The 27,183-nt window shown below is 42.2% G+C and overlaps 1 protein-coding gene across 4 annotated transcripts in view; it reads left to right on the top strand.

Annotated features, from left to right (window-relative positions):
* LOC137626753 (1-acyl-sn-glycerol-3-phosphate acyltransferase epsilon-like) overlaps positions 1-27,183 on the top strand; it is a 280,699-nt gene that overhangs the window by 4,177 nt on the left and 249,339 nt on the right. The window contains exon 1 of one of the 4 annotated variants that reach the window (XM_068357764.1): positions 12,480-12,581. The exons of the other annotated variants lie outside the window; for them this stretch is intronic. Coding sequence (XP_068213865.1) covers positions 12,559-12,581 — 23 coding nt within the window. The 5' untranslated portion in view covers positions 12,480-12,558. Of the gene's footprint in view, positions 1-12,479; positions 12,582-27,183 lie in introns of those variants that run through there. 4 annotated transcript variants of the gene reach the window in all.

Genomic DNA, 27,183 nt, shown 5'->3' with positions numbered 1-27,183 from the left:
CTCCAGACAGTATGATGATTTATTATGTTCAGAAACTTTGTTTTCTCAAAAATCACTCGTCCAAGCTGCTCGTTCCAGATTTCAAGAAGCCAACAATTTTAAAACGGGATGCCATTCTTAGGTAGATGGGGATGGCGGTGTATGTTGGGACCGAGTAACCTACCTCTCAATAAGTCCTGCTGTGAATGAGGATGTCACGAGAATCAGGTCATAAAAGCTTGTGGCAGGCATAACTTTTATTGTGTTCCATCTATCAGACTTCAGATTCGGATGAGTCTATCTTTAATTGTCATCTTACCGCTATGGCTAAGATACAAGAAGGTGATAGAAAAACCTCTTTTGTGCTTGTTGGTGACTTCAATGTTCACCATAGGGATTGGTTAAATTCTGTCTGCCTTGCTTCTAAATGAGGCTGTGGGTCACTCATAAGTGAGGGACTCACAAGTCTGCAATTGCTTGGACCTGGCATACATTGATTCCCCTGGTGTTATAACAAGTAAGGTTAGTCCTCGAGTTTGGACATCTGATCATGCGTTGGTTTTGTTAGCAATTGAGACTGAGCACCCTGTCCCTAATGTGTACTGCTCTTGTAATATATATATATATATATATATATATATATATATATATATATATATATATATATATATATATATATATATATATATATATATAAGGAGACTGGACTGGAATAGTATTTTGAAGGATCCTTTTCATTTGAATTGGTCACAATTGTATGCAAGTGTTTAATCTGTTGTTCTCCTGAATGAAAATTTGATCAACACAGTTGGTGGGAATATTCCTTCTTGTGTGGTAAAATACCAAATGAAGGACAAACTTAGCTCAGTGATAACAGTAGGTGTGAATATTTGGAGAAACAGGAGATGTATCGTCATTGAAAAGGTAATTGATGAGATTTAATTCAGAATATTTATACTCATCTAAGAGGTGTTGCTCAGAGAGTTTATGTTTCTACTGAAAAGGAATACAATTTGACCATAAACGTAACCATACCAGGTACAACCCAGGAACATAATGGTGAGCTACCCTTGAATCAGCCCTCTATGGAGTAGAACTAATAGTTCCTCCTTTGTTAAAACCGGATGACTATCACTGACTGTCCAAAGGAAAGGGCAACTTTTTGGCTGATATGTTTGACTGTAAACAGAGTAATGAAAACTTTCTTCCTGATTCCTCTTATCCTATAGCTAAACTTACTATTTTAACTTTTCAGTCCCGTGATATAAAACACTTTCACACTAACTTCCTTCTGGAGGTGTAGACCCAAATAGCACCCACACCCCCCTTTTTTTTTATAAAGAAGGTGATTCCTAAGTTCCTAAGTTGTTTACCATTTTTTTGCAAGTTAGCAGGAAAGAGTTCTTTTTTTACTTGTTGGAAAATTTGTAATGTTACTCTTTAAGGTAAATGTGTTTGTGGTAGCTCGAGCCCTGCTGATTACTGATTAATTTCCATAACTCGCATATTATCTAAAGCGTTTGAATGTCTTTCTGATTACATTTTCTTTACCTACCTTCTTCATTCTTTTTTATTGCTGAAAATGTTTTCTATATTTTTTCTTCTTGACAACCAAGTCCATTTCCTTGTACTTAATGCGGTATTCTGTCATTCAATTGCACCTTGAAGAATTGCTTTTTCCTTTCGCCAATCCTCTCATACCTTCTCCTATCACTTGCAATCTTTATACTTTTTGTTATCTTTCTTCTTCTCCCAACCTTTATTATTCCCACTGTATAGCAGAGTTGGCTGGTCAAGTCAACTTTCTCCATTTATTTCTATTCCTTGTATATTCTACCTGACTCCCACCTCATTAATATTCTACCTAACCACATCCATTTGTTGACACCCCCCATTCCTCCTCCCCATCACTGGCAGGTTCTTAGATCCCTTGATTGGTTCCACCTCTTCCCTTCTTATAAGGCCATAGTATCTCAGACGAGCTTCCCTGACTTCATCTTTTACGTTACATAATTATACCATACATTCTTATATCATGGCTGTACCTCCTTTCCAGTAAGTGATATTCCAACAATCTATCACACCATCATCATCTCGGTTCTTGTCAACATTCCCTCCTCTTTCCCCTTAAGTGCCCAAGTTTCTGTGGTGGCCTATGTGGTAACATCCCTTACCTGACTGGTGATTGCCCGACTGAGCTTCAGTCCCGCTCAAACTCGTTACTTCATTTGGTCGCTGCAACCTCACCATCCTTGTGAGGTTAGGATGGGTGGTTTTGGGGAGCATACAGGCCTATCTGCTGAGTCATCAGCAGCCATTGCCTGGCGCTCCTTGGTCCTAGTTTGGGTAGAGAGGGGGCTAGGGCACTGATCATACGTACATATGGTCAGTCTCCGTGGCATTGTCCTGCTTAATAGGGCAACGTCACTGTCCCGTGCCTCTGCCATTCATTAGTGGGCTTTAAACCTCTAAACTGGCCTGATAATTGACATATAGATCTCCATTTTGAGCCTTAATGGCATTTTCTTGTCTAAAACAATTCCAGTTATTATCTCCATTTTCTCCATACTTCCACTCTCTGTCTCACTGCTTTCTCAGTAACTCAGTAACTCCCTCCGAATAGTTGAATTCGTTGTTCTGTCTGAGAACTGTGCCATTTTCCGCTTGAATGGTTACTTCCTCATATCCTTTTCGGCTACTAAGCATTGCTTTTCTAGGGGTACCCTTCTATGTCCACTAACACTGCTTACTCTATGGCAATGCTCTCAAACTGTATAAACTTCTCAATCTCAGTGTCTTTAACCATAGCGCATTTTCGTCCATTTTATCTTATATGCTCTTTTCTTCTCTTTCTCATCATCTTGATCGCATTTACAGTCCCCTTCCTGAACTTTGAATTTATTTCTATCTTTTCTTCCACTTCAACCAGCTACTTCTTTTCTCACCATTACATAAGTAAACTTACTCCACCTTCCATTTTGTATTAACAAATAATCTAGCACCCTCTTTCCCTCATTATGGTCTCTTTACCAAGTATTTTATGAATATATTTATCTGAAGTAAGCATTTACATTATTAAAGGCTCTTTTCACACATTTCCATGAGACTCTTATTCCTCATATACTTTTTAAAACTCCATAGCTGCCAACAATGCTATCATATTTTCTGCTATCTACATTTGTATTCAAATTTATTATTATATCCACGCTTTTATATTACCAAACCCAGTCAGATAACGAATAAAAGTGGCCAAAAAAGGTTCTCTTTCATTATCATTCTTTTTCATGCTTACAGTAGATTATACAAACTCACTATTGCATTGCATCCTCCTGACACTCTAAAAATAACATATTTTATCTCTTTATCGATCGTCTGATTATTAGTATTATTATTATTACTTGCTAATCTACACCCGAGTTGGAAAAGCATGATGCTATAAGCCCAAGGGCTCCAACAAGGAAACTAGCCCAGTGAGGAAACAAAGAAAGGAAACTGATAGAATTGTGTGCCTCAGTATACCCTCAAGCAAGAGAACACTAACACAAGGCAATAAAATATCATGGTACAGAGGTTATGGCACTATCCTAGACTAGAGAACAATGGTTTGATTTCGGAGTGTCCTTCTCCTAGAAGAGCTGTTTACCATATCTAAAGAGTCTCTTCTACCCTTACCAAGAGTACCTGCTGAACAATTACACTACAGTGCAGTGGCTAACCCCTTGAATGAAGACGATTTAGTTCGGTTATATTAGTGTTGTCAGGTGTATGAAGAAAGTGCCAGACTATTTAGTGCATGTGTAGATAAGGGAAAAATCAGCCGTAACCAAAGGGGGATCCAATGTAGTACTATCCGAAAAGCACTATCCCTTCCATAGCCCGGCACCTCCCAGGTACTAACCATCGATACAATCATTGTTTGTCCTTCCTATTCCTGCACACACTGCCCAGTCACTTTTTTTCTGATTGCAAAAGCATTTAGCAATCTCTTCTTCAGCAAAATGAGAGTTGTGCATTTCTAATCATCTGTACTGTATGCATGCTTGGTCTAAACCCGTAAAACTTAGTCCTTTCTCTCATGTGTATTTACTTTTTCTTTTTCATTGAAGAAAAAAAGGGCTGCAAATGGCAAGATGCCTAATATTTTCTTTTCTTTATATCCACAAAAGTAAAGACAAGAGAACCGTTTTCCGTTAGGGAAGAGATATTCTTTCATATGAAGGGCTCACACACACACACACACACACACACACACATATATATATATATATATATATATATATATATATATATATATATATATATTTATGTATATATATTTATATATATATATATATTTATATATATAAATATATATATATATATATATATATATATATATATATATATATATATATATATGTATATATATATATATATATATATATATATATATTTATATATATGTTTATATATATATATAAATATATATATATATATATATATATATATATATATATATATATATACACACACACACACACACACACACACACAAACAAAAACAACAAATGCAGCCGTTTCTAGTCAATTGTAGGACAAACGCCTCAGACATGTCTTTATTAGTGTTTGGGGTTGGGTCAGTTTTCATCACCACGCTGGTTGGTGCGGATTATTGATGAAGGGAGCTTTTTGTATGATATCTTTTAGCGAGGCATATTTGCACCGACTCGCAGCAGTGGCCTTTTAGCTCGGAAAAGTTTCCTGATCGCTGATTGGTTGGACAAGATAATTCTAACCAATCAGCAATCAGGAAACTTTTTCGAGCTAAAAGGGCACCGTTGCGAGTCGGTGCAAATCTGCCTCGCTAAAAGAAATGGACTATAGCATGGCAATACACAAACCTTTTCACCACGTTATGTATCTCGACTTAGAAGTAGCAGGTATTTGATATATATATATATATATATATATATATATATATATATATATATATATATATATATATATATAGGCCTATATATATATATGTGTGTGTGTGTGTGTGTGTATGTGTGCGCGTATAAAACAATGTATATTAAATGGGCTGTCTTGGTATATGTGGTAGCAGCTGTTGATCTTCATGAGTCTCCAGAAAGATACTTGCCCAGACCCTTACCGTTTCTTTAGGGACGAGTCTCCTGATTCACGCCCTCTAAGAGGGTAGCGCTGTCTTTGCATCTCACATGGTAGCCCCCCCCCCCCCCCCTCCGAAAAAAAAAAAAATTACTTTGCCCCTTCCACCTCACACTACACCTAATTTTAGCCTTCTGTTTTACCTTTTTTCCAGTTTCTTTTTTTTCTTCTACCTGTCCAATCTCTTTCCACTTTTACTGTACGTAGTGTGACTGAGGATTTCCACCCACTTGTACTCAAAGTCTAAATATATATACATATAGATTTTGCTTTTACCTTGGTGTTGAATAGCCAATCCGGCCACAGCGCTTTCAGATTCCATAAATTTCTCCAGGCCCTTGGCATTCACCGCCATGGATATTACTCCATCGTATCCATGTAATTAATTGCCAGGTACATTATGAAATGCTTAGGTCAACAAGGCCTGCACAATTGGACCACGAAAAAATAAAGTTAAACAGTTATTCTCCCAATTTTGTCTAAACATGCAAAGAGAGAGAGAGAGAGAGAGAGAGAGAGAGAGAGAGAGAGAGAGAGAGAGAGAGAGAGAGTGGGGGAGGGGTGTTGGATTCAGTAGACAAAGGCATGGAAAATTGGTGCATAACTGAAACAGGTGTGAAAGATAAAGCTACCGTATCCCTAGGTTATCACGACTGTACAAAGAAAGAAGATACGTTGTATTTAAACTTGTGTATTCTTGAACCCAAAGATTTTGCATAAGTCAAGTAACATCATGGTGGAAATCATCCACCATTCGTTAAATGACTAAAATAGTACGAGTATATGATAGTTCTGTGGGATAATTATTCACTTTATTTAATGAGTTCTTTTTATAATTATGCATTATTGTCTGCAGTGATGTTGTTTTCAAAGAAGTTATTTGATACGAAAATTACTTTGTTTTAATAAAAGTTTGCGACCGTTGATAAGTTATTTATTACTATGCATAGGATTCGTAGGTGGTTCTTGGCTCGTTTCTCCGTGACTATACATGCATCTATGGCTGTTAGTACCTTCACTCAGGTGGTATATTCTTCTCTATGCCCATTGACTATAAGGTCCGTGTTAATCATACTGAAATTTGATGTTCAAGTCTTGAAGCAAGGACAGATTTCCTTTTCTCTGCTTGGAGTGTTTTAGAGTGTGGTCGTTCGTGTTGACCGATATCTTTATTTCCTTTATTGAAGTCATAGTCGGTATCTTTGTAGAGTAGGACGCAATTATTGAGAAAGGACGTCCTTCAATCGACAGTTTTCACTACAGTTGGAAGTGCAGTAAAATTTCCTCTCTCTCTCTCTCTCTCTCTCTCTCTCTCTCTCTCTCTCTCTCTCTCTCTCTCTCTCTCTCTCTCTCTCTCTCTCTCTCTCAATGCAAATTATGAGCGGTATTATAGCCTGGCCTTCAAACTTCTTCATGCACAGTACACATAATTTCTATGCAATACCTTTACTAGGCCTACAGTTTTCTTGAGTTTTTCTGGATATTTTTAATTAATCTTAATTTGGTTTTATTGCCAGCGGTTACTTTTGTAGTTTTGCCATACATGGACATACTAAAATGATTCAACCAATTAGACGAATTTGACCTTTTTTCTGGAATTCCAAGAGATCATGTCATGTAATTTGTCAGGGAAAAATGAAATTGGGAATGTATTGTCTTTTACAGAATATGATCCACGGGCAGGAGAAAGAGTAAGTCATGACGAATCTAAGGGGAATCGAGAGAAAAGGTAGCGCGGTTGCAGTTCTTGATCATTCTTGACAAATCGTTAGGTATCCCAGGTAACTGGTGAGTGAGGATTATGAGGTTGTCATGGTCCACAGTGAAGTCATGTGTGATTCGTGAGCGCTGTATATTGCATCAAGGATCATTCCATAGCTCTACTGCGTAGTCATTCGTATGACGAATCAATCGACCGCTACTCACCAAGAATTTCAGTTCGTAACAGCCCTGGGTCAAAAGTGTGAATTATATACAGTATAGCTAATCGGTTCTTATATATCACTAATGATATATCGTGTATCTGTTAATTTTCCAGTTGGGAATTAAATAGAAGTATATAACCTATAATGGCAATCTGCGCATAATAATTCTTAAATTATATATGGATATTGAAATGAATTTACCCGAAGGTTTGAAAGTATTGCTATTACCGTTGGTGACTGAACCAATAGAATAACACTAACTTTTCACTACGACGTTAAATTGACTTGAACAATTCGAATGGATAAAGATGTGTCTATTACAAAGTACTTCGCTTCTGAATCGTTGGTTTCAAGTATGTTCGTCAGCTGAATATTTTTATTCCTTATCCTTTATTAAGAAATACACATTTACAATCTTACAATTTATAACATGTATACATCGTAGTATATTTATATAAATATTTTTTTATATGCAGTGTATTTATAATAGAAATTTTTAATATTTATTTGAATATGTTTTTGAAAAAAAGAATATATCTAGCCGTGAATAATTTTAATAGATGTTTTAAATCCTATTTTATTTACATTAAACGTATTTATCATTCTGCTTTTAGTATATTTAAGTAATTGCGGGTCAGTACTTGAAAATCCTAAGCATCTTCCCATCCATATCCCTGCAATAAAGTCCGCTATTATGATCATTGCCATATTTTAATCCTTTGAATCTGCTTCAAAATCTAGCTGTAGAATCCTTATCCATTAATAGCTTTTAATTTACAGCATTTATTGAGCAATTAGAAAAAAAATTAACTAAGGGACAGAAATATATTTACTTGCGAGTTAGAAACGATGATCGACATTTCACGTCACAATGGAAATTTATTACTCTTAAAATACCTATGAAAATTATGACGGAGAATTACTTGCAAGGAGGGTAAATTAATAGAGAGTATCCATTTTAAAATAAAATGTTAAAGAATTAATCTCTCTCTCTCTCTCTCTCTCTCTCTCTCTCTCTCTCTCTCTCTCTCTCTCTCTCTCTCTCTCTCTTCTCGAAAGGGTTAAAGATATGCCTTTGATTATAAAAGGAATACAATACAACCTTTATGGTAAATCCCAGGAACACAAATCGTGGGTAACCTTTAAACCTGCACTTTGGACTTGAACCAGATAGCTCTGTCATTCACTGTCCAAAGGAAAAGGCAACCCTCTGGCCTGATTGTTTGATAGTTTAGCTTAGTAATTAGAAACTCAATCTTCCTGTTTTTCTGAGGCTAAATTACCATTTTAGCTTTTCTTTCCCGTTAAATTGAAGCACTCTTGGTGGGCTTTAATGCTTAGGAAAGTATAGACCCAAATGATAGTTTTCCTTTGTTTTTATTTTTATTTACAGAGATTTCTTAGTTCTAAAGTTGTCTATTATTTTTCACGATTAACCAAGAAGAGGTTCTTTTTGCACTTGTTGGAGAATTGGTAATGTTACTCTATTAGGTAAATGTGTATGCGATAGCCCTATCCCGGCTGATTACCGCCCAATTTTTATAACTCGTATATTATCTAGTTTTTTAATGTCATTTGGCAAAACGTCTAATTAGGTATGCCGAAGGTAATAATCTGTTCCAAAGTTTGCAATTGGCTTTCCCAAAGGCCTTGGAGTATGTGATGCCCTTCTAACAACTTCCACTGATTGTGATCAGGAAGTTCGTATGATTGGCTTTGATTTTAGTGCTGCCTCTGTCCGTATTAATCATGATGACCTTGTTTCCAAACTAACAATTGGGTCCTTTCTTATCACCACTATTGAATTTGTAAACAGTAGATTGTAAATAGTTGTTGTTGATGAGAACTATAGTGAGCATAGGAATGTAATATCTGGTGTTCCTCAGTGTAGTTTTCTCAGCCCATTACTTTTCATACTATATACACATGATATGTGGCTTGGTCTAGAAAACAAGCTTATCGCATGTGCATATGACGCTACTCTCTTTGCATCAATTCCATCTCATGAAAGTAGATCTGGAGTTGTAGAATCCCTTAACAGAGATCCAGGTAAATTAGTGCATGATGGAAATTATGGGCATGAAGTTGAAGTCTAACAAAACTCTGCAATGATAATGTTTATTAAACTATATAAAACGCTTCTAAAATTTTTGGTATACTTATTTAGTGTAAATTTACTTTGGAGAAATATATTCGGCCTGTTTCATCTTCAACAGCAAAAAAAAAAAAATGTCTTATTGAGAAATTTTTTAAAGATTTTCATTGATCAATTTATCCTGATTTTTAAAAAATTATTTAATTCTAACTTGTTTTGAGTATTGTTTTCGTGTCTGGTCTTCAGCTGCTGACAGCCCTTATCTTGATTAGTTTGAGAAAAACTTGTTGTATATTAATTTTTTGTTCCTGATCTTAATATTATTCCCTGGCACAGTTGTTTATTTAGTTCTTTGTGCATTTGGCTTAAGATTTTTTCATAATTCTGACCCTCCTCTGCATTCAAATCTTCATAGACTGTACCATCCAGTACATAGTACTAAGTATGTGGTCAATTTTAGCAGTCTTGCCTTCTCCATCACAAGGCTCAACACTACAGTATTCTAGATTTTTTATTCAGTTGGGACCAGATTATGGAATAACCTTCCTAATCGGGTAATTATTTATCGGTGGAACTTTAGAAGTTCAAACTTGCAGCGAATGCTTTTATGTTAAACAGGATTACATTTATCTGTCTTAATTTTTTATATATGATAGATCTATTTTAATCTTGTAACTGATCTTAAGATTTGTTATAGATTTTACTATATGGTTTATTTATTTTCTTGTTTCTTTTTCCTCACTGGGGTATTATCCCAGTTGGATAATAATAATAATAATAATAATAATAATAATAATAATAATAATAATAATAATAATAATGTTGCTATGAAGAATCAGGGTTGTGAAGCTCACGTTGTCTTATCAATGCACTCCATATGCGTATCTATAAGTGTTAATTCTCATCTTTAACTATCTTATCGCACAAATTTTCTAATCTTGGTGGTCAAGGTCGCTATATTCTCATACCCCTTTCTTTTTACATATTTGATTTTGATATTTGTTGTCTGTGCAGGCAAAATAAGTGTGGCTTTGTTTCAGGTTAATTGAAAAGTGGATATTTTTAAGTAAGGAAAATAATAATACCAATTCCCTAATATCGCAAGAGGGTCTGCCTCTCTCTTTTATTCTTCTCCTGTACTTCTCTTTCTCCCTATTTCCTAAGTCTTTCCCATCCCGAGTACCTGCCTTTGAGCTATAAACTGGATTGTATCCAGGGGTACTCTTCCTTTCACCATATTCCCCACTTCCCTATCCTTATTCTTATTATTATTGAAAAGTAGGGTGGGGGTGGGGGGGGGGGGCTATGCCATTTTGCCAAAAATCCCCTGTCGAGTTCGTCCGGAGAAAAACCTCTGGGTAATCAATCAACAGAAGAAGAATTGAAAAGTAAACGCAGATTATTCTTTTTTTTCTTTTGCACATCCATGGCGACATTTCTATTGTACTTTTATTATAATGTACGGTCCATCCCATTTGACGAATGCATTATTATTATTATTATTATTATTATTATTGTTGTTGTTGTTGTTGTTGTTGTTGTCGTAAAGAATAGTGACATTTGTAATAATTCATCTCTGTTAAATTTACAACGGGGTTTTGCATTTATGCAAATTCTAGACTTCCTTCTTTTTAACTCAATTAATTCGCTATTTTTTCATCTATTATTATAAAAGCATTATAACTTTTCAACCATTATATATAATTTTCTTTAACCATCAAAAAAGTGTCCAGACAGACATACCCCTTGCAACAGGGCTAGACATTGCGAGAACCAAAAATTACTTCCTCTGCCTGCCTGTCTTTTCTTTTCTCAATCTCAGTCGCCTGCACTTTCAGGTGGCTACCAATCTTATCTAACATCGCAAGAGGGTCTGCCCCTCTCTTTTATTCTTCTACTGTACTTCCCTTTCTCCTTTTTCCTTATTCCTTCCCATCCCGAGTTCCTTCTTCCGGGCTATAAACTGGATTGTATGCAGGGGTAATCTTCCTCCCCCCATATTCCCCACTTCCCTATCCTTATCCTTACCCTTTTTTCATCTTTATCCGTTTCATATGATGTTGCTGATTGTGTTGAGATTACTTTGCGAGACCTTTTAGGGCTAATTTTTAGCATTGAGTTACATTTTCAAAGGTGTTCGCTTTTAATTACAACAAATATTAAATGAAGTCAAATGTTTAGTATTTGTTATCTCAAATTAAAGAATAAATTTATATAGCTGAGTAAGCACGAAAGTTAGAAACTTGCCCTTATTAAAACTATACACCGTATGTATTTTTTAAATGTAAAAAGAAAAAATTAATCTTATGATTCTCAAAAGTTAGAAGTTTCATTATTATGTATATTTATTTATATGATCGAATGTTGCGGGACAGAAAGCGCTGCAATCAGAAATCTTGGGTATTTGTAACACAGTACTTGATCAAGAACAGCTAGAAGTTGCCGTGGGCCGCAAGATCTATATATAAAACGGTGCTGTCTTATATAACAGCTGAGACATTTCCTGAATATTATTTTATATTGTGTTTCTTCCTTCTTTTAAGCAGCATGGTAGGCGAAATGTTGCATTAGCTTAAACATTTTCACAAGTTTTTATGAATACTTAAAAGCAACAGTGAACTTACGATTGCCGATTAATCAAATCTCGTTATATCTCCATGCTCTTTCGCTGGCTATCATGTTAATTGCAATCGATTATGAATTATCCAGATATATCTTGTTTAAAAACTGAGAAGAGATATAAGGTTTTAACGAATATTTGCTGGGGAATATAGAGAATATTTCTGCTGTTAGTTATAATAAGACATTTTGAAACAGGATTATTGTAGAATGAAAACCAAAATAGAAATAAAAATAATTGAGACGTGTTTTGTATGTATGATAGTAGACTACACAGTAATTGATGGTGAAACTATGAATATGCTGAAGTAAGAAAAGAAAATGGGACTGCATACTGAAAAGTCTAAATCAATAAAGAGGGCGGGTAAAGTGAAGCTACTATTGTTCGTTATCTGAATGTGTGGCTTACATATGTAATTTAATGACGAACTTATCTTTAAGAAGACGAACGCGAATAGTTGCAATGATAATTATGAAATCCGGTCATCTGCAACACCAGTAGACACGCTTCTGCTATGTTGCCTATAATTAAAATATTTGGCGAACATATGTTAAAATGGAACTATAATAACCAAGGAAATTATATATTATAATAGACAATAGGCCGAACCGTTTTGAAGCTATAGAAATCGTAGGTAAGTACAGCCATTAAAGAAACATTACTAATATTTGGAAGCTGCTCCTTTTCAATGGGTGCTTGATGCATCATCTGATTATCTGTCTCTCGTAGTACACAAATCTTGTTACCAACGAAACCTACAAGTTATCAACTACGTAATTACCCTTAAAATGAGAGTTGTAGGAAGTGCCAGGTATGATTGGAATAAAAAAGTTGAAATTGACCTATAGAACAATGTAAGCTCTTCCCCATGACTGTTGCTGGAATGTCTTTTAGTGACCCTACCACAGAGTAGTAACCTTATTCCAAGACTTTATCATAAGTTACCTTAATGTTGGGGTGGGGTGAATCGAGGGTGACGAATGTTGGGGTTGGGTGATTTGATGGTGACGAATGTTGAGATCGGGTGGATTGATGATGACGATTGTGGGGGTATGGTGAATTGATGGTGACGAATGTTGGGGTCGGGTGAATTGATGGTGACGAATGTTGTGGTCGGGTGGATTGATGGTGACGAATGGTGTGGTCTGGTAGATTGATGGTGATGAATGTTGGGGTCGGGTGGATTGATGGTGACGAATGTTGCGGTCGGGTGAATTGATGGTGACGAAGGTTGGGGTTGGGTGGATTGATGGTGACGAATGTTGGGGTCGGGTGGATTGTTGGTGACGAATGTTGGGGTTGGGTGGATTGATGGTGACGAATGTTGGAGTCGGGTGGATTGATGGCGATGAATGTTGGTGTTGGGTGAATTGATGGTGACGAATGTTGGGGTAGGGTGGATTGATGGTGACGAATGTTGGGGTTGGGTGAATTGATGGTGACAAAGGTTGGGGTCGCAGGAATTGATGGTGACGAATGTTGGGGTCAGGTGAATTAATGGTGACGAATGTGGGGTCGGGTGAATTGATGGTGACGAATGTTGAGGTTGGGTGAATTGATAGTGACCCAGTTGGGAAAAATATATGGAACCAGGCTACCAATAATGGGGCAGGTTTAGAAAATGGTTTTATTATACCTACTTTTTAGGGTAGTATGTTGAACACGGGGACAAACTCAGCTTCACGTCATATCCAGTTTATTGGATTCACAGCAACCAAATAGTCTCTTCTGTTAGCCCTAAACTTAATGACTTATTCCTGCCTAAATTTTGCCATGTCATATCAGTCGTATATCTTAGGCGAGGTATACCCAGTCTTGATTGTGTGGTTAAAGCACACAAACCTGTCGTCCTAGATTAATATTAAATATGTTTAGGTAAGTGTTACATTCTTTTACAGAAGCACTTTGCTGTCCTTGATGTAATGCAGGGTAATATGTACAATGTAGGGACAGATATAAAACATTCTCTATAAGTCAGGCTTGAGTAGGCTAGGTAGCGGTAGGTTGGAATGGTTGGAGTCTTTGTGTAATGACAGGCATGACCTCCCACTTGCATAGAACACCACCTAACCTAACTTACAAGCCATGTCCTTACCTACTTACCTAACGGCCTACTACCCCCCCCTCCCTAAACTCCCGTTTCTCAGTGAAAAGGTTAAAAATAAAGCCGTTACGGGGTATGGCTGTCATAATACATACACCCTGAATGGTTTTCAATATTTTTTGAACTGGAACCCATCTTTCAAAGGCTCTGAATCATAGAAACTTCCTTATGTAGTTAAATAAGACACACCTGCGCCATCCTTTATCGTAAATGAATTGGGATTCATTTGGTAAAATAATTGGAACATTCATATATTGACGTCCAAGGTCATTTTCTAGTCTTTCATAGCAGTGGCCGTCGTACTGCAAACCCTCCACACAAGAACACCATCTAACCTAAGGTTCCCCACCTAACCTAACCTAGAAGTCTTATCCTTACCAACTAACTTACCGAGGGGACTACACTCCCTTTGCCGTATTCTTAGCTTGCCTTGTGTTTGCTTCCCAACTAGCTTCAAAGAAGTCAATTTTACTAGTGATAAGAAAGTTTACATTTGTCCAAATGAACGGCATTCACCCCATAATATATATTAACTGAAACAAATATAGCTGTATTTACTGTACATTACTTAAAGTCACTGAAGTTGGAAGGGAGAACCCTTCTGAAAAGTCAAACTTGTTTCCCGATCAAACCTACCGAACACCCATTTGCCATCAAGCTGTTTACCAAGGTTACCTTTCCACTTTTCAAACTTGCTCTCGTCTATCTCTAAGATATGTCCGGGTCCGCCAGTCCTCTTGTCGGCCCTCATTGATATATTGATACACACCAAAAGTTGTACCAGTCCACAAGCATATGTGATGCAAAATCTTTGTAGATCATGCCAATCATATTTTGCAGCACATATGCAAAGTAAGCTGAAATAAGAAAAGTATCTTCACAAGATGGTTTGGATCTTTCATAAAAACTAATTTTTTTGGTTATCTTCCTTTGGCATGAACTATTTGAACAGCGTCAAGAAAACGTGAATTTATCATTGTGTATGTTTATTTTCCATCGTAAACATAATGCATGTCACCAACACTACACTTGACACCAATGCTGTATTAATCACCCAGGAGTCCTATCTTATATAAATAAGATGTAAAATCCCATTGTTGAGTGAAGTATAACCCTCTCCAATTTGGGATTGTTCAAGTTATGAAAAGAATCACTTGCATTACGTCATATTTTGTCTCTTGAAGTTCAACGTTTCCATCCTCAGGTCTCAGTGGCTGAGAATGGGCATCTCCCCACCATGCTTGATGCTCCCATTACCCTGTTTGAATATGGAATTATTGAATTCTGATTAGATAGAAAACCTCCAGCAATTACCTGGGTTATGCAGCGTTTGATTCGGTTGTTTCACATTACTTTGCCTGCTGATTAATTCAGTATTTTGCAGCTAAAGCATTGCTGAATTGATATAAATGTCATCAACAGTGAATTCTAGAAGATATGGCAGCGAGAAAGACCATGTCAAGGGAAAGAGCTTGTTCGACCTGAAAATTCCAAGGCAATTTTGATGATTTTGCAATAAATTCTATTTGTTCCTTAACTGGAATACAAACCACGCTATTTATTAGGGGTTATACTTTCGGCGGAGCTGAAATGACGTGCCATTAAAATTTATCGAGGGTTAACTACCCACACCGCTAGCTAGCGGGGATAGGGGGGGTAGCTTGCTACCACTCCCGTTCACACACCTGTGGTTTAGTCAGTTTACTTTTGGCTCGGATCAAGAGTGGTTGTTTCCTCTCTCCCTCCTCGCCTATTCTGGACTGCCATTAATTTTTGTCTTTTAACTTACTTTTTCTTATACAGTACTTGTATATATATGAAAACATTCTTAATGTTTATGTATATGTATGTGTATAGAAATGTGGTAAGCTTCCTTTTCAGTGTTTGTGCTGTGTGCGTGATACATATACGACAACGACACTTGCGTACATTAGCAAGACCAGCACAGTTCCACTTCGTGGGGAACGACCTCTCCCTCTCTGGTCCATGGGTCTTCCCGTCGGCAAATAACCGTTAACTCGGCCACCGCAGGGGAATCGTCATTGCTTGGACCCTCTTCATTCAACTATTGTCTTCGCCTTTTCCTTTTTTCCTACGGGAAACATGGATTTCTGAGCGAAGGGAATGTGGCCTTTCAAAGATTGACTACGGTCTTTCTCTTCTCGAGGTTGTTCACCTTTACAACAACAGTGTACTATTGGGGAAGCTCCTTTCCCGTGAGCGGGTTAGGTTGCTCTTCCGATTGTTTGTCTCTATTTTTAGTGAAAATATAATTGTATTTTAACTTTTCAGCTTTCTCCGTGGGGAACACTTCGCTTCGGAGGGTCAGTGGTTCTCACTACTGTATTAGTGAATATTCTTAGCTGATTTAAATAATTGTAATTCTGTTTTTATAACAGTCACTCTGCTCCCCCCTTCTCCCGTGGATGTTGATAGGGGAAGGAAGGCTGCAATACTTAATTTTATGCTGTTCCTTCGGGGTTCCTCTTCGGAGTTCCTCCCTGGGGAATTTGTTAAATAATTAATTTTTTGTCGGCGCAATACTTATTTTATGTTGTTCCCTCGGGGTTCCTCTTCGGAGTTCCTCCCTAGGGAATTTTTGTTAAAGAAAATTAATTTTATTTTTTCCCAGTTAACTATGCAGTTTTTCTTCGTTCGACTAAGAGTGCCGACGAAGCAGAGCTGTTCTGTTCATGCATGGGGAATCTGCTGTCACTGCCGTCCCTCAGGGATGCTGTCATGGGCGTCATCCCTTCTCTTAGAAGTACTCCCGTGACAACATGACCAGCACTTCAGATCATCTTAGAACGCTAAAGGAGGTTCGCCTCCGGTGGTTGGACAACTTCCCTTCTACAAAGTATTCACCTCTCTCGTTCGCGAGAGAGGCCACTCATAGAGACACCTCGTCGGAGGATCAAGCAGACCTACCAGCGCAGCAGACCTACCAGGACCTACCGATCTACCAGCGCAACCTTGCGCTGCATTGTAGTCCTTTGGACTTCTGTCCTGGACTGTAACGCGGATCTTTTTTACGGTCCCCATCGGTGGATGCTCGCCCTTTTTAAAGGGCACATCCCAGTTCCTGATTGTCCTGCCACTGGTCGTCCTACCAGCTGACCTGCCAACCTACTAGCGCTACCTTCGCGTGCGTATGCACGCTCTCTGACAGTCTTGCGCCAGCGTGCGCTGACGATTTTCCGCGTGTGGGTGCTGATGGTCTCCCGCGCGTGGGTGCCGATGGTCTCCCGCGCGCGCACCCGCCAACAGTCTTGCACACGCCAATAGTCTTCCACGCGCGCGACGACGATCTTCTGCGCACGGCCGGCGATGGTCTCCTGCGTGCGTGCCAATAGTCTTGAGCGCGCACCGACAATCTTCCGCGCGCGCACCGACAATCTTCCACGCGCGGGGGCCTATTGTCTCCTGCACGTGCGGCAACAATCTTGCACGCGCGCGCGCCGACGATCTTCTGCGCGCGAGCTGTGAAGGTCTCTCGCGCGCGCCACGATGATTTTCCGCGCGCGGGCCCCTATGGTCTCCCGGGTGTGCGCCGATAGTCTTGCGCGCACATGCGCCAATAGTCTTCCGCGCGTGCGCCGACGATCTTCCGTGCGCGGCCGGCGATGGTCTCCCGCGCACGCCCCAATGATTTTCCGCGCCCGTGCACCGACGATCTTCCGTGCGCGGGCGCCTATGGTCTCCCCCGCGCGCCAATAGTCTTATGTGCACACGTGCCATTAGTCTTGCGCGCACGCGCCAATAGTCTTGCACACGCACGCGCCAATAGTCTTCCGCGTGCGCGCCAACAGTCTTGCGCGCCAACAGTCTTGCGCGCGGGCGCCGATGGTCTCCTGCACGCACGAGTGCCGACGCTCTTGTGCGCACACGCGCCAATAGTCTTTTGCGCGCGCGTTGATGGCCTTCCGCGCGTGTGCGTGCCAACGGCCTTCCGCGCTTGCCCGCGCCAACGGTATACCGCGCGAGCACCCGTTGGCCCTCCGCGCGCCAATACTTTTGCGCTCCAATGATCTTGCGCGCGCCGACGGTCTTCTGCGCCCGGGCGCTGATGGTCTCCCGCGCCAATGGTCTTCCGCACGCGCGCCAGTAGTCTCCACGTACTACTAGCGCCAATGCACCCGCCCTTGCGCAACTAGTCACACGCTTCGGTGCATTCTAGGAAGAATGCACAAAACTACACAGTGCCTTACTGCGTGCCAGCGCTCTTCCGCACTTTTCTGCGCCCTCCTGCGCAGTTACGGTCTCAGATCCAATGCGCCAGCACTTGCCAAAGAGTCTGAGCTCGCAGATCCAATGCACCAGCTCTTGTCTAAGAGCCAGCACTTGCCTGCTCTCCAGGCAGAAATTGAGCACCAGCATCATTCTGTTTGCCATCGCAATAGGCAGTAAAAAGGAATAAAACTTTTTGGACAGGTCACCATTGCCCCAGTCCTCCCTGCAGTTTACTGATCGCTAGGTCGCCGATCACCAGATCGCCAATTGCTAGCTCAATGCTGATCTTTGACCTCTAGTCCTTCCAATGACTAACGATTTCCAATTGCTAGCGTTTCCAATCACCGATTGCTAGTCAATAACCAGTCAGCTTGCTGATCACTAGATCACCGATGGGCAGGTCATCTTTCTTCGATCATTGACCTCAGCTCGCTGATTTCTGACCAGCCCATCCTTCAGCTTGCTCATCTCTGACCAACCAGGGGGGACCATAATCAGCTTGCTGATCTCTAACTCGCCATCGGCTCACAGACCACCGATTCATTGGTCATCGGCAATTTGCCAGCAGTTCGTGACTCGAACTTACTAGTCAACCGCTTCCTGTAGTTCCTAGATCAGAAGGTATGCAACATACTTCTCGCTGCTGGCCGTTCGCCATTACACCAAAGTGATCGGCAAACGTTTGACAACCCTCATCAACGGCTTGCCGACAGGGAACTACTTGCGAGCACTCTCCAACTGCACAGTAACCACGATACCCAACGGTTAACCATTGATTAACATTCGCCGGATTGATTCTATTCTAAGGAATAGCATCAATCCCATCAGGGCCCATGGTAAGGCTGAGCGTTGCCTTCCTTCTGTTAGTTAAAGAAATTCTCTCTCCGAGAAGAATTCTTACACTGGGTATCGCGCCTAATCCTTTACAACATGAGTCAAGACTCCAGCGTCGACAATCTTCCATGCAAAAGGATCCGCAAGGAGCTGTCCCTTTGGGTCGATGTCCACACCATGTTGGAGTTTGAACAAGGGCTAAGACCTCAGGTCTTCATTTGCACACTGGACCTTAAGGACACATACTCCCAGGTCCAAACCATCCATCTAGGAAGGTTGGAAGATTCAGTCTAGACAAACATGAAACACCAGTTCAAGGCACTGTGCTTCGGTCTTTCCACTACACCCATCCTGGTCTCACAGGATCGGCTACTGTCTCTTCTCTCTCGGGATGACTGACTGACCTTAGCAGACTCAGTGGCAACCTTGCATTAACACTGGAACTTCTGAAGTTTTTTTTACCAAGATCCAGTGATCAGGGTAAACCTACGGAAGTTTTCCCTACTTCCCTCCCAGAAGACTGGTGTATCTGGGAATGATTCTAGACACCATTCTCCACAAAACCTTCTCGAAACGAGAATGACTTCCATTCCAAGAGACTTGAGTCGGAAAAAGAAGAGAGTAGGGACCATAGTGCTGCACCACACGACCTCAGCCCTCTGGACAGAGCCCGAAAGTACCTTCACTTAAATCTCTTAAGAGATGAAGGCCAACTTTCCGGTCCTTCAGCATCCTCATCGGTTCCTAACAGACCACTCAGTGATGTGATGGACGACACACCACACACCACATAGAGGCACACATCGACAAGCAAGAAGGAACTTGGACGTAGCCTCTTCCCATCTGACAGTATAAACACTAAAATGGGCCAAAGTCCGTTCGGTACCACTATCAGCCCGCTTCATTCCAGACTGGAAGAACGTGCTCGCCGACAATCTGTGCACAGCATCTCAGATAAAGTATACCGAATGGACTTTGGATCGCCGTGTAGCCAACAAAGTCCCGACTTTGCGAGGTCCTCCAACTAGGGGTCTGTTCGCAACGCTCCTGAATCTCAGGCTGCCGTTGCTCACCAGCCCTAGACCCCAAGGCTCTCCGGTGGGTACAACAATGACGTTTACGTCTCGTCCCTGTTTTATCGGGAGAAGGGCATTCAAGAAGGCTAGAACATCGGTCAACCTTTCAATGACTCTCCTAGCTCCGTTATGGCATTATGCAGAACGGTTTCCAAACCTTTTGCAGCTCCTGATAGAGTCCCCAAGAGAACCCTCTCATAGAAGGATAGCTCTTCTAAGCGTTTGATTTTCCTTCATATGCATTGTCATGGCTACGCACACACATGAATGCGTGCGTAGAAGGACCAGTCATACAAAGTCCCTGGCATGTGCTCGAGCTGTTAAGGGTTTAGAATAAGTGATTTACTTTGCTTTAACGTTACATACATCGCTCTAAAGTGGAAGTGGAGTAATCTTTGACAAGAGACTCTAGTGCCTGCGAGAGCTAAACGCACGCATTTACACATGCGCTGTCTGGAGCTCACACATAATTATAACTGGTAGTCTAACCAGTAGACTTAGGAGTTGTTACCGTCAGCTTTCAATTACTCATAGAGGTGATCTTCACGTTCGATCCTATTATTGATCAGGGTCCCCCAAAATACAGGTACTCCTCACTTGACTATGTACTGTACTCATTTTATGGCAATTTTTAAGTTATGATACTTGCAGAGTGCAGTGGCAGCACAGCTGTGAGTGTAATTGTACGATAAGTCTGGCTGAGGGAACTTTCATCTATCGGTGCCTCGCATGGTCTTTCGTGCACGTCATCTAGTCATGATATGTTGTGTACTGTAGTATTTTTTGCTTTCGATACTCGTATATCCCTTCAAGACATCGGAAAAATAAAAGAATACTACTTCTCAAGGATCTTCTGCCAAGAAGCAAAGGAGATCTATCGACATCAAGCTTAAGATCATTAAGCAACATGAAGAAGGAAAGAAAGTTCAAACAATCGTTAGTAGCATGAGCTTAGCACATTCTGGGATATCTGTCATCCTAAAGGACAAGGAACGAGTAAAGGAGGCAGCCACTTTTGGTGTAAGTGCTTACTTTGCCCCTTTCCAGGATCCTCAGAACGCTGGGACCGATGCTCTACTGCAGAACTGGAAGGGACTCGAGGATTATACCTTTTCCTTGTTTTCTCTAGTGAGGGCCATCCTCAACAAGGTGAGGGCAACCAGACACCTGAATTTTACCCATATCTCTCCATTCTGACCTCAGAAGGAGTGGTTCCCTGACCTATTGGAGGTGTTAGTGGCGCTCCTCATTCACCTACCAGAGAGGAGCGATCTCAGACAACTTTATTTCCACAGGTTCCACCAGGGGTTCCACGTTCTTTGTCTTTATGCCTGGAGACTCGGGAGGTTGTCTAGGAAAGGTTTCTCTTCCAGTGTCACTAGACAACTGGTTCTAGCCAGATGCAAGTCCACTTGTCAAGTGTATTAGGCTAAGTGGTCTGATTTCAGATGTTGGTGCCAGGCTTGTGGTCGTTCGATTTTGAGGCCCTCCTTGCTGGCTGCAGATTTCATGGTCCATCCTCACCAGGACTGGGGCCTGATGTCCCCTTGTATTAAAGGCTATCATTTTCATGCTGGTATGGATTTAAAGCGAAGCTCCCCAAGATTTCTAACTCTAACGTCATCAAGGACCTGGGGTAATGCTTTTCTCTTACTCGTCCAAGAGCTCAGTTGTCTCCCCCTTCGTTAGACGTCAACAGAGTTCTTCAGGCCCACGGGTCGCCTCCCTGGCGACCGTCTAGAGAGTTAGCTTCATGCACTCCTTTTTCCATGTTGCCAGGTTGAGTCAGGACCTGATTTTCTATTTCCCATAGTCTTTTGCTGAGATGGAGACAATTTCTCATCCCCTTCCTGGGGCGTTCCCCTTGAAGCTCCTGGCTGACTTTGTGGGCAACTTGGAAGACGAATTAGTCCTGTGTTCCATGAGAGCTCTCTATTAACCTGTGTTGCATGGCTGTTATCCTGGAATGTCCCTGTCATTTGTTTGTGTTGCATCAGAATGTATCAAGACCCATGGCCGTAAATTGGTTGTCTTTCTTCCTAAATGACTTGATTTCTAAAACTAGGGCTTGGCATTCTTGAAACCCAGGCACCAAGTGCCCACATTGTTAGGTCAGTCACCATGTCAGTGCTTTTATGAGAAATGTCCCTGTTGCTAGAATGCTTGAGGCAGCGACATGATGCTCCAATACTGGTCTGTGTTATGAGTCCGTAGATGGACTTATGCATACATTATCTGTCAACAATAGATTGGAGATACGTCTCAATTTTACATTTCAGAAGTATTTGTGTGAGATCGGTTGTTGCCGACCGGTCTTTTGTTCGTAAGCGATCACTGAGGAGATTCGCTGTAATAACACCTTCCTCTAAGGAGTACTGGTTACCCTGGTTTATGGATTTTAACATACTCAACCAACTCCCATTCCCATTGGGTTGGGTGGCAGTTGGAGTAAATTCACCCCCCCCCCCTTCATAGCAGGTGTGTGCAAACTGTTGCGTGTCTTGATATCAACTTGAGATGTTACTTGCTACGCAATCTCTAGACACTTAACTAGGAACAGAGGAAAATTAACTTTGCGCTGCAAGGTCTAGTTTGCTTGTGCCACTCGATGCAACTTGGTACCCTTTAGGTGGGGCTGCAATAGGGACAATCCTGAGGTATTGTTGACATCCTACTGGGTATTAGTTGACCAGGTAGTCCAGAGACCTTCCCATTTTCCGATAATTGGGAGGAATTTTTCCTCACAGGTGCCCGTACAACCTGTTTCCTGCAGTCTTAGTAGCCTGTTATGAATGAATGCCTCCTCCTGGAGGATCGCATAACGCTACTCACCAGGCTACTGCGGGAGACAGTTCATAGGAAAATACCCTGGTCCATCTTACTCGGTCATTAACATACTAGTTTCGCAAGGAAATCTTGCACGGTATTGCTCACCCATTCACAAGTAAGATGGGCGGAGAAACTCGTCTTCCTGACTAAGAGAGGCACTTCAATTCTGCTACACGGAATGCTCTCTTGAGCGAGTTTTTCCATCAAGAACCGCACACACAACAAGCATGGTGCCGTATAAAGAAAAGCGCACAAACCAGTGCTCAGTTCCAGCTCTCCTCTTGCGGTTGGGCAAACTGGAAGGAGCGCGCTCTACCAGTTTTGCCTCACAGTCATGGACACCCCTTGCAAGTGTACACAGATAGCTGAAAAGGCTCTTTTTTTTTCCCAGCTTTCACCTCGCGGACATATCTTCCCCAGAGAACGAACTGGAAGATTTGCGCAAGCCAGCGCACCTTACCAACCTTCGCCTTGCTAACGCTCACCCTTGCGAAGAGGGATGGAAGGTAGCCTCCCCTTCATAGACCGACCAATCTCAGTCTGTTCCACCTTTGGTCAAAACCATACTAGGTAAGGTCTTTCCGTCAGGGGATCAAGTACCGGCAGAGCTTTCTCCTGAGAGGCAAATTGCTAGCACCAGTGGCAAAATGTCTGGGGGTATCTAGCATTCCTCGAGAAGTTATTGCCCCATGGCTGGCTCCACATACGGTCTCTGAGTATCCTAGTACTGGTGGGACCCAAACAGAAGAGAGAACTGAGCTTGTGGATGCTAGACACCAATCTCTTCAGAGGAGTAGATATCTCTCCTCCCTTAGATTAGTTGGTTTTCACAGACGCATTAAAAGAAGGGGGTGGGTCATCTGTTACACCTGACGGTATCCGGACTTTGGTCCGAATCCGAAAGGCGGTGCCCCATAACCTTCGGGAAGTAGTCCTCATTTGATTGACAGAAAACCTCAAATCAATCAAGCAATCGAGGATAGCGTACCTGACCCTCAAGTACTTCCATCAACTCCTTTCAGGGCATTATGTAGTGCTGATGAGCATCAACACTACAGTAGTGGTCCACTTAAACAAACAAGGAGAGACCTTGTCACAGCACCTATGTCTGCTAGCTGTGAAAATCCTCAGGTGGACGGAAGGGAATTTGGTAGCCTTAACAGCATGCTTCATCCTGCGCAAGAAGAACATGCTAGCGAACAATCTGAGCAGTAGTCAGATAGTTGGCTCTGATTGGGCAATCGACCTGTCCGCGACATCCTTAAACTGGAGCTTTTGGTATACTTTTCACCGGTACCACAAGCGTTCTTGCAAGACGCTTTTCAATTCAACACCTGTGGGACAAAATGGACATCCATGCGTTCCTTTCCTCCTGCCTAGTAAGGAGATTATTGAACAGGGTAAGGGCATTGCAAATCTAGCATTGACCTTTTTAGCTCTGCTGTGGCAGCATGCAAAATGTTTCTGGATCTTCTTCATCTGCTCATAGAGGCACCAAGAGAGCTCCTTCTACTTCCCGAGCTACTCAGACAACCTCACGTGAAGATTTTCCACCAAGCGATACCATTGCTATGTCTTGACACCTGGAGGCTATCCAGCAACCACTCACAAGAGAGGCTTTTCGAAGCTGGTTGCTAGGCGCATGGCAAGATACCTCCGGGATTCGTCTGTGGTGTATCAGGCGAAGTTTTTACTGTTCCTCAGGGGAGGCAAAAGCTCACTCAGTGGCGGTGGGGAAAGGCTTTTGTTCAGTCTTAAACGTTGTGTTTGAACTGAATTTGGTTAACATTTTCTCCTCGACAGAATTGTCACTCCTCTTACGGAACTTCGAGCGTTTCTGCCCTCAGTCAAAAGTTAGACCACCTCCTTTGAACGTTGTCGGGGTCTTACATTCACGGAAAGGAGCCCCTTATGAGCATCTACGTCAAGCCTTGGATAAGGACTTGACCATAAAGACGGTTTCCTTTTGGCCCTGACTTCTGTAGGAAGAGTCAGCGAGCTACATGGTCTGCCGTGTGACATCACCCATTCAGGGGGATGGGTGGAAAGTCACACTCAGTATCCTCCCTGAGTTTGTTGCTGACTCAAAATCCAATCTGTCCTTGGCGAATCCTAGATTTGGGGCCTTTCGAATTTGGAGTCTTCGATCGGTAACAGACGATACAGATCGACTGTTACAATGCCCTGTAGGAACGATGAGGTTATATCTCATAAGGATGAGAAGGACTCGACCCCAGGTCATCAAGCTATTCGTCAGTACGGGTAAGACTAAGAGGAAAATCCCGAACAAGTCGATCTCCTCTTGGATCTGGCGAGTAATAGAAAGGGCACGGGTTTCAGACGCCTCGACGACAGGTAGATGTTCCTGTGCCCATGATGTCAGGGGTGTAGGTACTTTCCTGGCATTCCAAAAGAATTTTCAGTTCTGCAGGTACTGCAAGCAGGCAGGTGGAAACAAACAATGTTCATTTCCTGCTACCTGCAAGACATAACCCACAGGAGCCTAGACACATTCTCAATAGGTCCTGTGGTGGTTCCTCATAACGTAATCTAAACACCTCAGCTCCCTTGTGGGACAAGTATCAGAGGTTCGAGGGCAGAGGTTACCTGCGAAGTAAGTCTAGGATAAATATGTCAGTGACTGGCCACTTTCTACTTCATCTTCCCCTCTCTTGGGGTGCAGCATTCGGGGAACCTTGCACAGCTGACCTCGTTCTTCTGTGGGTGAGTTTCACGCTCTTTGGACAACCTCATATACATGTATATATGTGTTATGTCCCCGTCCTCCTGTCAGGGGGAGGCGTGAAGAAATATACATTAGTAGAGGGCACGGCCCGAATAGCTACGATGTATGTTCCAACAGATTAATTCCTTATTCTGTAGCAATGTTTGCCCAGGCTGTTATCCTACGAGGATAACAGGGTGCAGGATCCATCAAGGTATCAGTATACAGAGGCCGTCCCGGGACAGTCGCCAGCCAGTAGGTTTTGGACTTCCATCCACCTAAAGGTGAGTCTCCCACCCACCTGAAGGTGAGTCTCCTCAGTAAATAGTGGAAGTTTTGTATTTTGCACTGGAACAAATGACAAATTTGGGAGTAATTTGTAGGCCTATTTGTTCCAACACGAATACTTACCTCGAACTACTTTCTTAGGAGTTACTGGTAACCTCCTCTCTACCGACCAGAGTTTTGCGTAGATTACCGCCCACCCCGCTTTCTAAGGAGGCCTACCCCCGGCATTAAGGAATGTGCCCCGAGGGTAGGCTTATCGTAGGTCGATGCCCGGCTGGGTCAGCTTCATCAGTAAGTTCTCTGGTCGCGACGTGTGAACACCTCGCTCTTGTTCTCTATCGATCCTTTGTGTGCGTTCTAGTGCCCCACGTGTTCCCCGCGTGGTAACTTGCGTTTTCCAGTGTACTTTTCCCGGGTGGTCCTGTGCGTTCACCTTCCACCCGTGTGCTTACCCAGTGTTTTCATTGATTCCCTTCGTGCTTGTGTCGTGCGTTGTGTGCATTATGGAGCAAATCCGCGGTTGTCGGGGCCTAGAGCCGGTAAATCGTGTGGAGCGTTCCTCTCCAAGCCTGAAGTGGATCCTCACTCCCTTTGCTCCTCCTGTAGGGAAGGGTTTGTTCGTCAGCAGATACGTGCCCCAAGTGTGTAGGCTGGAGCGATATCCAGTGGGTACGGTACGGTACCAAAAAGAGGAAATCGGCAAAACGTTCCCCCAGGAAAGCTAGTGTTACTTCGCCGCTACCATCACCCAGTGAGCGGTCCGACGGGGCCTCTGTTTCGCCGTCCCCTACACAGAGTAGGGGACGAGGTAAGTCTGGTGTAGAAAATGAACAAGGCGTCCTTTCCCAGGATCCTAGTGAAAGTGCAGTGCCGATTGCGGGCCCTTCTAGGGCTAGTGAAGAACCCAGTAGTGCGTCCGGAGAGTCGGCCCTTGTGCTCGGGGGGCACGCTTCCTCCGATGACCCCTTGTGGGGCAGTAACGCGGTGTCGGTATCTTCACCGCCCTCGTGGGCCTGTGCTTCTGGATCTACGTTAGGCGGAGACAACCAGAAGAAATTACGACCTTCGGGTAACGATGCCTTCGGTTGGAGGCTCCCGAAGACGCCGGGTAGGTCACCCTTAAGGATGGATGTTGCCCTGGACCCCTGGCTCCCTGGCATGGAACGTTTTGAGTCGTTCCCGGGCCCCCTCACGGAAGTCCCCGAAGACTTCCTCCAGCCCTCGACCTCTGGCGTTCAACGCCCGAAGAAGTCCCCCGCAGTCCCCGCTACCGGCCGACATGCGATAAGCACAGTGTCGTCGGGTTCATCGGACGTTTATTCCTCGT

The sequence above is a fragment of the Palaemon carinicauda genome, chromosome 2 (assembly GCF_036898095.1).
Source record: "Palaemon carinicauda isolate YSFRI2023 chromosome 2, ASM3689809v2, whole genome shotgun sequence".
In the NCBI taxonomy this organism is placed as follows: domain Eukaryota; kingdom Metazoa; phylum Arthropoda; class Malacostraca; order Decapoda; family Palaemonidae; genus Palaemon; species Palaemon carinicauda.
Note: the sequence above shows the minus strand (reverse complement) of the source record. Positions and strands in the feature narration are given on the sequence as shown.